General features: G+C 41.4%; 1 protein-coding gene across 1 annotated transcript in view; it reads left to right on the top strand.

Moving 5' to 3' along the window:
• YES1 (YES proto-oncogene 1, Src family tyrosine kinase) overlaps positions 1–15365 on the top strand; it is a 49977-nt gene that overhangs the window by 15299 nt on the left and 19313 nt on the right. Inside the window, exons 2-3 of the mRNA XM_084888113.1 lie at positions 8683–8955; positions 12668–12767. Coding sequence (XP_084744239.1) covers positions 8691–8955; positions 12668–12767 — 365 coding nt within the window. The 5' untranslated portion in view covers positions 8683–8690. The remainder of the gene's footprint in view (positions 1–8682; positions 8956–12667; positions 12768–15365) is intronic.

Here is a 15365-nt window from a genome sequence, read left to right as displayed (position 1 = left end):
TCTTAAAGATTTAGATGGGAGTCATCTGGGCAAAATGCCAAACTAGCCTTTTCTTCCCTGCTGGATACAGCATATAAAATCACAATTATTTAGCTTGCTAGAGTTAGTTTATAGAAATAAAGTACATTTAAATGTTTTCTAAGAGTTCAGAAATATATTAAATCATCTGAGAATTTTTAATCACTGTTACTACTGATAAGGCAGAACAGTCAGGGTGGAGAAGGACAGGATGATGCTTTCAGTTAGATTTGTGTTGTAGGTGGAGCAGTAAAGTCCGCTGCCAATAATGTTATCATGTTGTAACATTTTCTGAAGAGCTAATATTTAATAACTTATTAAAGAACAGACAATGTTATATGCAAGACTTCCCTAAAGGCTTTCTGGGAATAATGCAGCATAGAACTCAGAAAACCCTGCTCCCTAATTGTGCTTACTTTTTAGCCTCATCTCCTTGAGCAAGTGACTTGAACCCTACCCAAGCAGGTTCTTTATTAAATATAATATGTAGGGAATACCTCTATACTTTTCCTTCTGACAAATTAAGATTATTATGGGGTCAAATTAAATACTGAAGTACTTTGGAAACAAAGCACTGTCAAAATACTGTCAAAATGTTTTAAAAACAAAATACCTTTAACACCCGTACAGTGTAAAATGTTATCAGCTAATGATTGAGGCAGATGCATTTAAAAAATCATTTCAAATTTGTCTCAGTACTACTAAATATACTATTACAAAGTATCCTATACTGATAACAATATAGGAAAATCTAATATCACTTGATAGAAAGTTGAAAAACTTATTTGACTTACAGAATTGATAATTTAGGAAATAGAAAATCTGCAAGTATTTCTAGAACTCTTGCTATATACGTGGCTCTTTGGAGAGAAATAAATATTTGGCAGGTTATTGGAAAGAATTAGAATCAACTTACAATCCAGCGATTTAGTCTTTCAGCAAAAATTAAATAGCCCCGCTGGTGTGGCTCAGTAGTTGAGTGTTGACCTATGATCCAAGAGGTCATGATTCAATTTCCGATCAGAGCATAGGTATAGGTTCCCGGTTTGATCCCCAGTTGGGGCGTGTAGGAGGCAGCCAATCAGTGATTCTCTCTCATCATTGATGTATCTATCTACTCCAACCATGAAGACAAAAGAGAAGCAGTCCAGAGATGGAAGACACCGATGACATCTTGCCATAGCAGCAGTCAGCAGCAGTATATCACTGCAGGTTGCCCAGGACCAAACCTGAGAGGGTCGGACCTGCATTACCACCGTTTGTCCACCATCCAGAACTGAAATATCATTGCTGACATATACACATAAGGAGCTGTTTGATATTGAAATTGGGTTTCAGAAGAACTGTTGGCCCAGAAAGAAACTCACTACAGACTGATTCATATACCTTTCAGCATAACCATTATTGCTTGTCTCATTTTTGATTCTTATAAGTATATTTCCAGTAGGACATGATCTCATTCATCTAGCGGAAATGGTGAACAACATAGACTGATGAACAAGAACAGACCCAAAGATAAGGAGCCATGGGTCATACTGTTGGAACTCAAAGTGAGGGTGGGGATAAAAGGGAGAGATCAACCAAAGGACTTGTGTGCATACATATGAGCCCAACCAGTGGTCAAGGACAATAAGGGGGTGGGGGCATGAGTGGGAAGGGGTGGGGGATTGGAATGGGGGGTTGAGGACAAGTATGTGATACCTTTTTTTTTTTTTTTTTTTTTTTTTTTAAATCAATCTTTATTGTTCATATTATTACAAAGGTTCCTCATTTCTTCCCCCCTCCACCAGGTTCCCACCCCACCCTCTGCCCCCTCCCCATCCCCCATTGTCCTCATCCATAGGTGCACAGTTTATGTTCAGTCTCTTCCTCCCTCCCTTTCCCCGATAGTAAATCCCTTTTCAGATAGTAAATCTGTTACTTAGCATTTTCTCATATCAATAATACCTCCACATGCCCAATGATACACTTCACACAAAAGACATTTTCAAATAGGTCAACCAGCCTCATCCAGGCCCCACCCAAGGCACTCACAGATCAACACCCCAGCGCTATACTAACTCAACACATCCAGATCTAAGCCTTCATCACTTGATTCAGCAGACCCTCAAGTTCCCGCAAAAGTTTCCAGCCATGTCTGAGAGGCAGCCGTGGGCAGGTACAGGCGAGGAGCGAGCTGTTTCGGGCCTGGCTGCTCCGGGCCTGGCCTCTGTTGCTCTGGTTCGTTCCACAACCAGCTGCTCCGGGTCTGGTCACTGCCGCTCCCGACCTAGTTGCTCTGGACTTGGCTGTTGCTGCTACAGGCCTGGCCGCACCCGACCCGGCTGCTCTGGGACCGGTTGCTCCGGTCCCGGCCGCTCCGGGCCTGGCCGCTCCCAGCCTGTCAGCCGCTGCTCCGGGCCTGGCTGCTCCCAGCCTGGCAGCCACTGCTCCTGGGCTGGCCGCACCAGACCCGGCTGCTCCGGGCCTGGCCGCTCCCAGCCTGGCAGCTGCTGCTCCGGGCCTGGCCGCTCCCAGCCTGGCAGCTGCTGCTCCGGGCCTGGCCGCTCCCAGCCTGGCAGTCGCTGCTCCGGGCCTGGCCGCACCAGACCCGGCTGCTCCGGGCCTGGCCGCTCCCAGCCTGGCAGCTGCTGCTCCGGGCCTGGCCGCTCCCAGCCTGGCAGCCGCTGCTCCTGGCCTGGCCGCACCAGACCCGGCTGCTCCGGGCCTGGCCGCTCCCAGCCTGGCAGCTGTTGCTCTGGGCCTGGCCGCTCCCAGCCTGGCAGCCGCTGCTCCGGGCCTGGCCACACCAGACCCGGCTGCTCCGGACCTGGCTGCTCCCAGCCTGGCAGCTGCTGCTCCGGGCCTGGCCACTCCCAGCCTGGCCGCCGCTGCTCCGAGCCTGGCCGCTCCCAGCCTGGATGCTCCGTGCTTGGCTACTGCTGTTCTGGGCCTGGCTGCTCCCAGCCCGGCTGCTCTGGGCCGGGCTTCTCCGGGCCCAGCCACTCCGTGTCTGGGTGTTCCTGGACTGGCCACCCTGGGCTTGGCTGCCTCCGCCTCAGGCCTGGCTGCCACTGCCCCAGGTCTGGCTGCTCCAGTGCTGGCCGTTGATGTTCTTGTTCTGGCTGCTGCTGCTCTGGGGCCTGGCCACTGCTGCTCCGGGCCCAGCTGCCACTGCCTTGTGCCTGGCCACTCTAGGCCTGGTCGCCGCTGTTCCAACATTCTGTCCCTTTTTTCTCTCTTTTTTTTCTTTTTTTAAAAAAAACAAAACACATTTATGTTGCAATGTTGGCTGGTGCGTTGAGTTCTGACTTAGTCTTTGATTTTTCAAGATCTTCTTTGTATTTTTTCTTAAGTAATTTTACTATCATTTGCTCTCACTTGATTTCTTCACATTGAGAACTTCTTTGGTTTCTTCCTCCTTGTCCTGGGAGCTCAGCTGGTTGGCCTGTGGCACCCCTTTGTTCTCCGCGGGCTCCCGTGCTGCTCCAGCCTGTTGCCGGGGTCAGCGCCGCCCAGGAAGCAGCCCCCGTCCTTGGCTCCGTTGCCAGCGCTCAGCAGTCGAAGGCTCAGGGGCACCCCCCCCCCCCACTGGGGGCCCAGTCGCCCGGCTCCTTGCTGGCGCCCGGCTGGCCGGTGTCCGGCAGGGGCTCCTGCTCCTCTTGGCGTTCCTCCAGTCTGGAGCTTTCTTTCTCCCTCCCACTAGGGGAGTCCAGGTTCAGAGTCAACAGACTGTCCTCTGCGCACAGTGTGCGCGACTCCGGGGGCTCGGCCTTTGGCCGCGCTCCCAGGACTCCACCTCACAGCTCCGTCTCCCCCTGCCCGAGCCTGGGTCCCCAGGGACTGGCCCAGACCTGGAGTTCGGGGCGGTCTGGACTGAGGCTCAGAGCTGCCGCCGGAGGCTTTGTTTCTTCCCGCTAGGGTAATCCAGCATCAGAGTCAACATTCAGTCCTCTGCGCGCCATGTGCGCGCGACTCCGGGGGGCCCCGCCTTTCGCCGGGATTCCGCCTCACAGCCCCATCTCCCCCTGCCGGAGCCTGGGTCCCCAGGGTCTGGCACATAACTTGGGGCTCAGCGCTGCCGGTTCGGGGGTTCAGCCCAGGCTGGGGGTTCTATTTCCTTCCTGCTAGGAAACGCCAGGCAGCACCCAGCCCTCTCCTCCTCTCCGGCTGCGACCTCTCCGCGCGCGCGCGCGTGCGTGCGCGCAGCATGTCTCCGTACCTTAGGCTTTTTTTCAGCTCCTCTGATTTTCCTTCTGGTTTTCTCCCTCCTTCCTATTGTAGAGTTTTCAGTCAGTCGACTACCTGTAGCTCTGGGCAATGTCCACTCTACATTTTAGTTGTATTCCCTTGAAATTGTTGTGAGCTGCTGCGGCTAGGTGTATACCCGAGCAGCCATCTTGGATCCTCTGTGATACCTTAATAAAGAAATTTAAAAATAAAAAAAGGGAAAATCTGTAAAATAAGAATGACTTTTAAAAATAAGTGAAGTAGAGAGAACCAAGGTGGCGGCATAGGTTAAACACCTGTATTTGCTGCCTCTCACAACCATATCAAAATTACAACTAAAAGACAGAACAACTCTTATCAAGAACCACGGAAAAGCTGGCTGAGTGAAAGTACTAGAACCAGAGAGGTGAAGAAAGCGCATTGAGACTGGCAGGAGAAAAGAAACCAAGATGGCGGCATAAGGTATACACCTGTACATGCTGCCTCTCACAACCACACCCAAACTACAACTAAAAAACATAACGACTACCATACAGAACCACAGGAAAAAGCTGGCTGAGTAGACGTTCTACAACTACACTGTTTCCCCAAAAATAAGATAGTGTCTTATATTAATTTTTTCTCCCAAAGTTGCACTAGGTCTTATTTTCAGGGGATGTCTTATCTTTCCATGCGCTAGGTCTTATTTTTGGAGGATGTCTTATTTTCGGGGAAACACGGTAGAAGGAAAGAAAAAAATGCATTGAGACTGGGTAGGAAGTGCAGAGGCGCACAAACCGGGCTGGAAACTAGGTGCGCTGTTTTTAAGTTCCTGAGTGCTCTGAACTCCAGTTTCTTCCAGCGAGACTCTGGGAACCCAGACTCCTGTGGGGATAAACTGGACTGTCTGGCATCTGGTCATAAAGTGAGGGTGGCTTTCTCACAGAGGTGCTCGCAGGGATCATTGTTACTGCATGGGGACATGGGACGTGGAGATGCTGAGATACGGAGACTGGCAGCCATCACTGTTTGCTCTGCCCTGGTGACTCCCTGAGACCCCACCCCATTTATAACCCCATCCAAGCTGTGTGCAGCAGCTTTTACATATGAAAGGACTGTCCTTTCACAGCCTAACCTAACAAACTGCAGCTGGGTCAGAGATCTCCAGAACGTCTAAGCCCCAAACAAAGAGGAGAAATCTGCAGATCTTGCTGTAGTTCCTGCTGGATGGTCCCAGCCAGTGGTTGACTTTGCACCTCCTTAGAGAGCCAGTGTACCTAGTGGTCAGTGTAAGACAATATCAGATTGCAACTCCTCACATCCATAAGTGTCACACTCAAGAGGCAGACTCAGTGAGTACCAAAGCCCCATTGAAGCAAGTCTTGTCCCATAAGGTGTCTCCAGCACAGCAGTTCTTCCATTTTAGACAAAGTGGCTACTCACAGCCAGTTGGCCTGGAGGTCAATTCCTCTCAGTGATACCAACAGCAATCAAGGCTTACCTACAATAAGTCTGTGCACACAGCCAACAAAGGGGTGCACCAAGAGTGTCCACCTCAGGTGATTGGGGAGGCTGAGGCACTGGGCCCTATAGGACACCTACCACACAAGGCCACTCTGTCAACACAGGGAAGCAGCCAATGTGCAGAGACAAAGAAACATGTCACGAATGAAAAAAAATGGAGGAAAGCAAACTACTGGATATAGAGTTCAAAATCACAGTTATAAGGTTACTCAAGAATCCTCTAGAAACCTTGGAGGAACTTAGTGAGACCTTTAAGGATCTTAATGAGAATGCAAGAAAATGAAAAGGACCAGTCAGAAATTAAGCACACACTGTCTGAAAGAAAGAATATTATACAGAAATTCAACAGTAGACCAGAGGATCCCAAGAAACAAGTCAAAGATTTTAAATTAAAAAAAGCAAAAAACGAAAAGAAAAAGAATCCAAAAATATGAAGATACTATAAGGAGCCTCTGGGACAACTTCAAATGTACCAACATCTGAATTATGGGGGTAACCAAAGAGAGCAAGATATTGAAAACCTATTTGAAGAAATAATGACTGAAAACTTCCCCTACCTGATGAAAGAAATAGACTTACAAGTCCAGGAAACGTATAGAACCCCAAAAAGAGTAATTGAAAGAGGACCTCACCAAGACACATCATAATTAAAATGCCAACGGCCACCCTAACCAGTTTGGCTCAGTGGATAGAGCATCGGCCTGCAGACTAAAGGGTCCCAGGTTCGATTCCGGTCAAGGGCATGTGTCTTGTTTGTGGGCACATCCCCAGTAAGGGGTGTGCAGGGGACAGCTAATCGATATTTCTCATTGGTGTTTCTAGCTATCTTTCTCCTTTCCTCTCTGTAAAAAATCAATAAAATATATATTTCTTTAAATGCCAAGGGCAAAAGACAAAGAGAATCTTAAAAGCAGCAAGAGAGAAACAGTTAGTTACATATAAGAGGGTACCCATACAACTGTCAGCTGATTTCTCAACAGAAACTATGCAGGCCAGAAGAGAGTGACAAGAAATACTCAAAGTGATGAATAGCAAGAACCTACAATCAAGATTACTCTACCCAGCAAAGCTATCATTTAGAATTGAAGTTCAGATAAAGAATTTCACAGCCGGGACCGGTTTGGCTCAGTGGATAGAGCATCGGCCTGCGGACTGAAAGGTCCCGGGTTCGATTCCGGGCAAGGGCATTTACCTTGGTTGCGGGCACATCCCCAGTAGGGGGTGTGCAAGAGGCAGCTGATCAATGATTCTCTCATCGATGTTTCTAACTCTCTATCCCTCTCTCTTCCTCTCTGTGAATAAATCAATAAAATATATTAAAAAAAAAAAAAAAAAAAAGAATTTCACAGACAAGAAAAAGCTAAAGGAGTTCATCACCACCAAACCTGGATTATATGAAATGCTGAAGGTTATTCTTTAAGAAGAGGAAGAAGAAGAAAAAAGTAAAGGTAAATGTAAAAAAATTATGAACAAAAAAGTGACAACAAATACATATCTATCAAGTGAATCTAAAAATCAAATGAATAAAAAATCTGATGAACAGAATAAGCTGGTGAATATAATAGAATCAGGGGCATGGAAAGAGAGCATACTGACAGTTCTCAGGGGGAAGAGATTGGACAAAGATCTCACACCTGTGGACAAGGATCGTGGAGAGATGAGGGAGCGGGGTGGGAACCCGGTGGAGGGGAGGTATGGGTGGGGAGGAGAAAAGAAGAACTTCTGTAATAATCTGAACAATAAAGATTTTTTTTTTTAAAAAGTTAGTGAATTAATGAAATCTCCATTATTGCCTTTTTAGGAAGTGGAAAAAATGCAGATTTTGTAATATTAGTATACCTATTATATGCATGTCACATTGATAGGCTGTATAGTGTACAAGAAATGAGTAATTCTTGCTTTTAAGAAATGTATTGCCAGCCGAAGCTGGTTTGGCTCAGTGGTAGAGCGTTGGTCTGCGGACTGAAAGGTCCCAGGTTCGATTCCAGTCAAGGGCATGTACATTGGTTGCGGGCACATCCCCGGTAGGGGGTGTGCAAGAGGCAGCTGGTCGATGTTTCTCTCTCATCAACGTTTCTAACTCTCTATCTCTCTCCTTTCCTCTCTGTAAAAAATCAATAAAAGATATTTAAAAAAAGGAAGGAAGGAAGGAAGGAAGGAAGGAAGGAAGGAAGGAAGGAAGGAAGGAAGGAGGAAGGAGGAAGAAGAAAGAAATGTATTGCCAGTAATTTGGAGGTAGGGTGGGAATTAGGCCAGGAAGCCCCACCCCTGCTCTTCCACACACCCCTCCCCCGCCCAAGAAAAAGGAATAAGGCAAAAGTTCATATAGAAATCTTCCCAAGCCCTGGCCAACGTGACTCTATAGAAAAATCTTCTCAAGCCCTAGCCAATGTAGCTGTTGGTTGGAGCATTGTACCATACACCAAAGGGTGGTGATTTGATTCCCAGTCTGCACTTAGCAGATTTCGAGTTCATCCCCCTTCTGGGCGAGTACAGGAAGCAGCCAGTTGATGTTTCTCCCTCCCTCCCTCCCCCTCTCCTTCACCTTCTCTGAAATCAATAGAAATATATTTTTGAAAAAAAAATAGGAGATGAAATTGGATGGATAGATTGGGGGTCAAATTGGATAAGCATTGGGGCAGTGTCTTATCGCCTATATGGTAGCCACTAGCTACATACAGCTATTGTGCCTGGCCCAAATTGAGATGTACTGTAAGTTTAAAATACATACCAGATTCTAAGATTTAGCACACAAACCCATATGAAACATCTCATTAAAAACTTGTATATTGATATGTTAAAATAATTATATTTTAGATGTAATTTATTTATTTTAATGTTACTTTTTGCAGGAGAAAAAATGCTGATTATAGTTAACTTTTGAATTGCATCTTTTTGACATATCCTTTATGTTAACTGCTTCTCAAAGTATTTACCTTATTTCTTTTGTAGATTTTATAATGGGCTGCATTAAAAGTAAAGAGAATAAAAGTCCAGCAATTAAATATAGAACAGAAAACACTCCAGAACCTGTGAGTACAAGTGTAAGCCATTATGGAACAGAACACACTCCAGCAACACCGTCTTCTGCAGCAAAGGGAACATCTGTTAATTTTAGCAGTCTTTCCCTGACACCATTTGGAGGATCCTCAGGGGTGACACCTTTTGGAGGAACATCTTCCTCATTCTCAGTGGTGCCAAGTTCATATCCTGCTGGTTTAACAGGTGAGATTTAAATGGACAGTTCTGTTGTAAGTTTGAGAATATGACCTTGGGCAATAATGCATAAGGTTTGCCTGCTGTAAGAAAAATAACTTACTGGTTGACTTTTTAAATAAGTTTGTTAAAATTAAAGTCTCTTAACATAAAAATTAAAGTGTTTTTGTATACATGGATATCTTTTCTTGGGAAATCTGGTAATAAACTGATAGTGATTATGTACCAGGTTACACCGTTAAGAATTTCATTAATTCATTTTTCAAGTAATTATTAGGTGCCTACTGTGTGGCTGGCACTGAGGATATAAAGATTTAAAACATAATGTAAAATACAGCATAGAGAATATAGTCATAATTATGTATGGTGTCAGATGCATACTAAACTTAACCGGGGTGATCACTTCATGAGATATATAAATGTCTAATCACTATGTTGTACACCTAAAACTATGTCAACTGTAATTGAAAAATAAAATTTAAAAACATGCCTCTCCCTCAAAAATGCTGCAATTTTTCAGGATTGTAAAGTGCTGCCCTCTATTAGTAATTATGGTCAAACCTCGTTTCTAGAACATCTCCCATCTTGAACAGTGCGATTCTCCACCAAGTTGTTCAGAGAAGAAATGTCTCTGTTGTTGACCAAAACTTCAATTTTTGACCTGATAACCCTTTATGCTCATACCTCAGCATGACAAAAGTGTCCCTCAGGCAACAAAAAAGAAGATGCTTTTGTTGTTGGAGAAATCAGTGATTAACTCAATTTTAAAACATAAAGACCATCAAGAGTATTTATGTTGCTAAGGTTGTAAAAGTGCTCACAAAAAAACAGTCACAGGCAATTGAATAGATAGAAAAACTGTTGTTGATTGATTGAATAAACGAAAAACAGCCAGTGTTAGCATTTTGGAGGCAGTGATATATTAAAAATTCATTTAAGGCTAGTAGGGATGATTCAATAAATTTAAGAATGTTTATAGATTAAACAGTACATTAGACATTGTATTGTATATAAGAAAGGTTAAATAAAATGGAATCATCTTTAGGGGTCTAGAACGGATTAATTCAGTTTACATTATTTCTAATGGGAGAAAATGAATCAGTCTTCAAACAAATCGCTTGTCGAACATGTATGCAAATTAAGTTCAAGAACCGATGTTCCACTATACTTAAATTTTAATTAAATGGCAAAATGGTGATGATAATACAGTTTTTCTATTAGGTACTAGTGATTTAGAAGAGAAAAATTCTGAGGCTTAGAGTTTAAATTATTTTTTTAGAGTTAAAGATAATAAGCAGAGAGCCCAGATTTAATGTCTTATTCTAGAACTCCATTTATTATTTATATCATAATATCCTTTCAGAGAACAGCAAGAAGTGAGAGCTGACAACCTTTAATGGAGCCAGAAATTCCCTTTAAAAAAAAAGTAGTTAGAAACTTTAAAAAGAGAGAGTTATTTTATGAAGGATCCCGTAGGATGCTTTTCCCTGGAGTAAAAAAAACATAGCTGGCTTAAAAGGTAGGATGAACTCCAGGATTCCTTCATGTCATCAACAATTCAAGTTTCTTTGATCTCTCTCCTGCGCTCCTTGGATTGTCCACTTTATCTTTAGACTGTGACAAAACAGTTGCCAGCATCAAATTGAACAGCATGTGTACTTGGCTAACAACCAATGGGACAAAAGAGGGCTCTCTTCTATAAGCATGGACTATAAATTTGTCCCTTCAGTCTGCTTGCTTCTGAACCAATAATAGTGACCAGAGGGATGCCATACACTAATTCTATTAGACTGTTCCTGTGGGGAGTTATGGACCTCAAAAGGTCAATTACAATCTAATTCCAGCCTTCTAACTCTAAATACTTCAGTAACAGATGGCCATGATGGTATTTATCAGTCATCAGCAAAAATTTTAATTATCTTCAGGATTATATGTTTGGGAAAGATAGTAATCCAAAATAATTAAAGTAAATATTGATAACTTTAAGACATAATTTAGTGACCTAAAGCAGTTTATATATGTGAAGTAATTTGTTCATGGACATTAATTTATTAATAAATATGGAGTGTCTGTATGCCAGTTATAGAGAGTTGTAAGTGAGAGAAACAAGGTTTTTGCCCTAAAAGGTTGGACAGTAATTATATAAACAACTATTCAGTGTGATTAACAGTTCTTAAATGCTATGAACTAACCAGAACATTGGTGAAGGCCTTTTATTTTTTTTATTTTTTTAAATATATTTTATTGATTTTTTACAGAGAGGAAGAGAGATGGATAGAGAGTTAGAAACATCGATGAAAGAATCATCGATCAGCTGCCTCTTGCACACCCCCACTGGGGATGTGCTCACAACCAAGGTACAATACATGCCCTTGACCGGAATCGAACCCGGGACCTTTCAGTCCGCAGGCTGATGCTCTATCCACTGAGCCAAACCGGTTTCGGCTGGTGAAGGCCTTTTACAATAGATGATCAAGGAGTGGCATCTTGAGAAGAAATTATTTGAGTTGAGGTTTTATTATTGAGAATGATCTAAACCTATGCAGAACTGGGAAAAGAGTTTCTGCAAAGTTTAGGAGGTACACATGGATTTGGCAGTTTTTGAAGAGTAGTAAGGAGGCCCGTATGAGCAGGATAGAATTGTAAGATTTGGAATTAAAGCGTCAGGATTACTCAGGACCTTGTAGACTGGTAAGAAGTTTGGGTTTTATTCAAAGCCAGAAAGAAGCTATTGAAGACATTTCAGTTAAGGATTATCATGATTCAGTTGCCTTTTGAAAGAAATTCATTCTGGAAGCTGATACACAAGGAGTTAGGAGGCTGCTACTCTCAATAGTACCAGAAGTCCCAGTGAGAAAGAACAAGGGCTTGGATTAGGGTGGCAGCAGTAGAAATGGAGAAGAAAGTAGATATTTTAGAGGTAGAACCACTTGTCTTGAGTACCTGGTTGGTTAGTAGTGTCATTTGCTTAGGTAGGGAACATTCAGGGAGCAGGTTAGAGGAGAAAAATCATTACCTTTGTTTTTGTAACTAGTAAGTTTTAAATGCTTGTTAGACATTAGGTAGACACATAAACGTACAAAAGGTAGTATTATAAGATTGGAAACCAGATAAATGAAATAATCTGTTTTACTTTGTTTTGTTTGCAAATAATAGTTTGGCTGTTGAAGTGTGCTAATCTCTTAAGCATCTGCACACAATGCCATATAAGACAGTTATTTTTTGAAATTTATAAGTCATATCAGCCATATAATTTAATTGCTAAGAAAAACATGTCATTTTTATATTTGAATGTTAAACATAATTATCTTACTAAAACCTTAGTTATTACTGTTAATGATTAGTTTTAAGGATCGAAATGTTCACTCATTGTTTATAAGAAATTTAGACAATGAATGCCTTGTAGTTTGATGCTTTTTCTGCCAAAGAAGTGATTTGAACTTTGTCTTTCAAGCCAGAGAATCAAAATTAAATTTGTGTTTCTGGGTTTGAATTTTAAAATTTGTAGAGTATAGTACTTCCATAGAAGGCCTTAAGATTATATCTTATTAATTTGAACATGCCAGCTTCCCAATTTTCAACTTTAAAAAATAGATTCTGAAGACCAGGAAAAAAAAACACAAAAAAACCCCTACACTTTAGCCTTTTTGTGGCAATGATTTTTAATTTCTCTTCTGTTAATTTATCTACATAATTTACCTTGGTCTTTTTCCTCCAATAGGTGGTGTTACTATATTTGTGGCCTTATATGATTATGAAGCTAGAACTACAGAAGACCTTTCATTTAAGAAGGGTGAAAGATTTCAAATAATTAACAATACGTAAGTGTTACGAATGAGAAATACTGACAATCATTGAGTCTTTACTTTGAAACTACTGGTGAGCTAGTTAATGATTCCGAGATGAGAGTGGTGGGGTGTGGCCCTCTGCCCATTCGGGTGGACAATGCATTGGTTTTCTTTAGACACGTGGCAGAATACTACTGATGTAGCCAGAAGTTATTACTTCTACAAATTGTGCTGCTGTGGTTCTGCCATAAACAGTAGAGATTTAAGAATGAAGAGTGAGGGAGTATATATAAGTAAGTACATTACTTTAAAAAAGTCTTTATAAAGAGAATTTTATATTCCTACTAGTATTTTTCTAAGTACTAGATGATTTAAATATATTATCTGTTTTCTCCTTACAAAAAAAAAAAAAAAAAAAAAAAAGGAAAAAGGCCAGGTAAGGAACCTCTGCATTCCCAACTGACCGAATTAAGTGGCTTTTTCCTTAAGTGACTCTTAGACTTTTTATCATTTAATGGCCCACCATAGGAAATCCAATGCTAGTTATGGAAAATAGATTCCATAATTTTATTAGCAAGCATAGCAGCCACTTTGTAACTTCTTAAAATATTTATTTATGGTCTTTTTGCTTCCAGTCATGTTTTCTTCCATCCTCATTCTCATTTGCTACCAGTTATTATTCCAGAACATAAAATATGTTCATGTCTCTCTGCTTTAAAATATTTTAATAGTTACCAATTGCCACCAGGATAAAAGAAAAATAACAATAATATTAGGCATTATTCATTGAGCTTCCCCTTTCTCACTGCACTGCCTAGCCATGTTGAATTACTTGCAATTATCTGAATATACTGTGGCTTCTCACCTTCTCCAGGCCTTCACATATATGATTTTCCCGCCCAGGAATGTGATTTCTCCATTCCCTGTCCCCCTTCTTTATCTGACCAACCCAACTTATCCTTCAAAATGTTTATTCCTATGTCCTTTCTCAAGTAAGCTTGTCCTGACATTCTTCCTCTCCTGCCTGGCCTAGTACCTACCTCCTGCTGGATCAAGTGTCTTTCTTAAATGTTTACCGAGCATCCTATTGCAAACCTAACTCATAGCTGCCATTGCAATTTGGAATTATAACTTATCACTTGCTTATTATTCTTTTAGGCCAGTGGTTGTCAAACTGTGGCAGAATCATCCAGGGCACACTTGGCAATGTCTGGAAACATTTTTGGTTGTTACAGTCAGTTTGTTACTGCTGTCATCTAGTGAGTAGAGGCCAGGGATATTGCTCAGCATCCTAGGATCCTACAATGCATAGGACAGGCCCACAACAAAGAGTGGTCTAGCCTAAAAAGTTAGTAGTGCTGAGGTTGAGAAATTCTACTCTAGACTGAGTTTCTGGAGCATAAGGACTATCTTTTTACTCTTGTTTTCAGCATACCCTTTCATAAAGTCTGTCACTTAAGAAGGTATTCAATAAATGTTTGAATGAATCAGTGAATGGTTAACAGGAAACTACAAACCAAGTATATGAATTTATAAGTATTTGAATTACCAAAGGATTTTCCACTTCGTTTTCTAGAAAGTAAATGTACCTCAAGTATTTACAGAATTTCAGTTTAAATAAAATACTTTCAGTATTTCTCTCCGTTAAAGCAAAAATGCATTTAATTTTTAATAGTGGAACCCATTTTTGTATCTTGCTCATTAGAGACTGATAATATTTGCTTCTTCCACAGTAATTTTGGAAAAGTCAAGGCTTGGCTTTTTCAAATTACATATAGTTCTTGTGTTGTGAATTGCTTATAGTCTTACTTGCATATTTATGGGTAATATTTTTGTATATATTCTAAGAATTAAAATTTTTGTTGTACCATTGCCTATTAAGATTTTGGCTATAGGAATTGTAGAGTGTCCTGACTTTTCCCCGCTAAAATGACTAAAAAAAAAAAAAAATCATAATTTTATGCACTGTTAAAAAGAAATAAAAAAGAATGAGCTGCTGACACATGCCATAACATAGGTAAATCTTGTAAAGATTATGCTACGTGAAAAAGCCAGTCAAAAAGATCATATATTGTATGATTGCATATATATGAAATGCCCACAATAGGAACATCCATAAAAACCGAAGGTGGATTAGTGATTGGCATTGGTGGGGGTGGGACAGAAGAGGGATGGAAGGATGACTCTTAATGGATATGGGGTTTCTTTTTGCGGTAATGGAAATATTCTAAGATTGATTGTGGTATAGTTGTACAACTCTGAGTATATTAAAACCCACTAAATTGTACAACTCAAATGGGGGAATTTTATAGAACATTTAATCAAAAACGAATAATTTGAAAGATTCATATTCCAAATTGTCTTATCAGTATAGTTTATTGTCTTAGGTTGAAAGAGTAATGTAAAAAGGTGACCTTTTAACTAAAAGTGTAATTTTTTTTTGTTTTGGTTTGAAGCAGAAATGTAATTGTGCTTTTGCTCAGCTTTGTTCCCTTAATTCATATAACCTATTTTTAAATATTTTCCTTTGAGTTGATTCTTGATCACATGAATGCATAATTTAAAAAATGTACCTTCAGCTACAAGACAACACTATAATACATCTATCTCAAGCAGTAGTCTACCTTGTGG

Source organism: Pipistrellus hanaki (genome assembly GCF_964339955.1).
Source record: "Pipistrellus hanaki genome assembly, chromosome: 6".
Lineage (NCBI taxonomy): Eukaryota > Metazoa > Chordata > Mammalia > Chiroptera > Vespertilionidae > Pipistrellus > Pipistrellus hanaki.
This window is presented reverse-complemented; position numbering and strand designations above follow the sequence as displayed.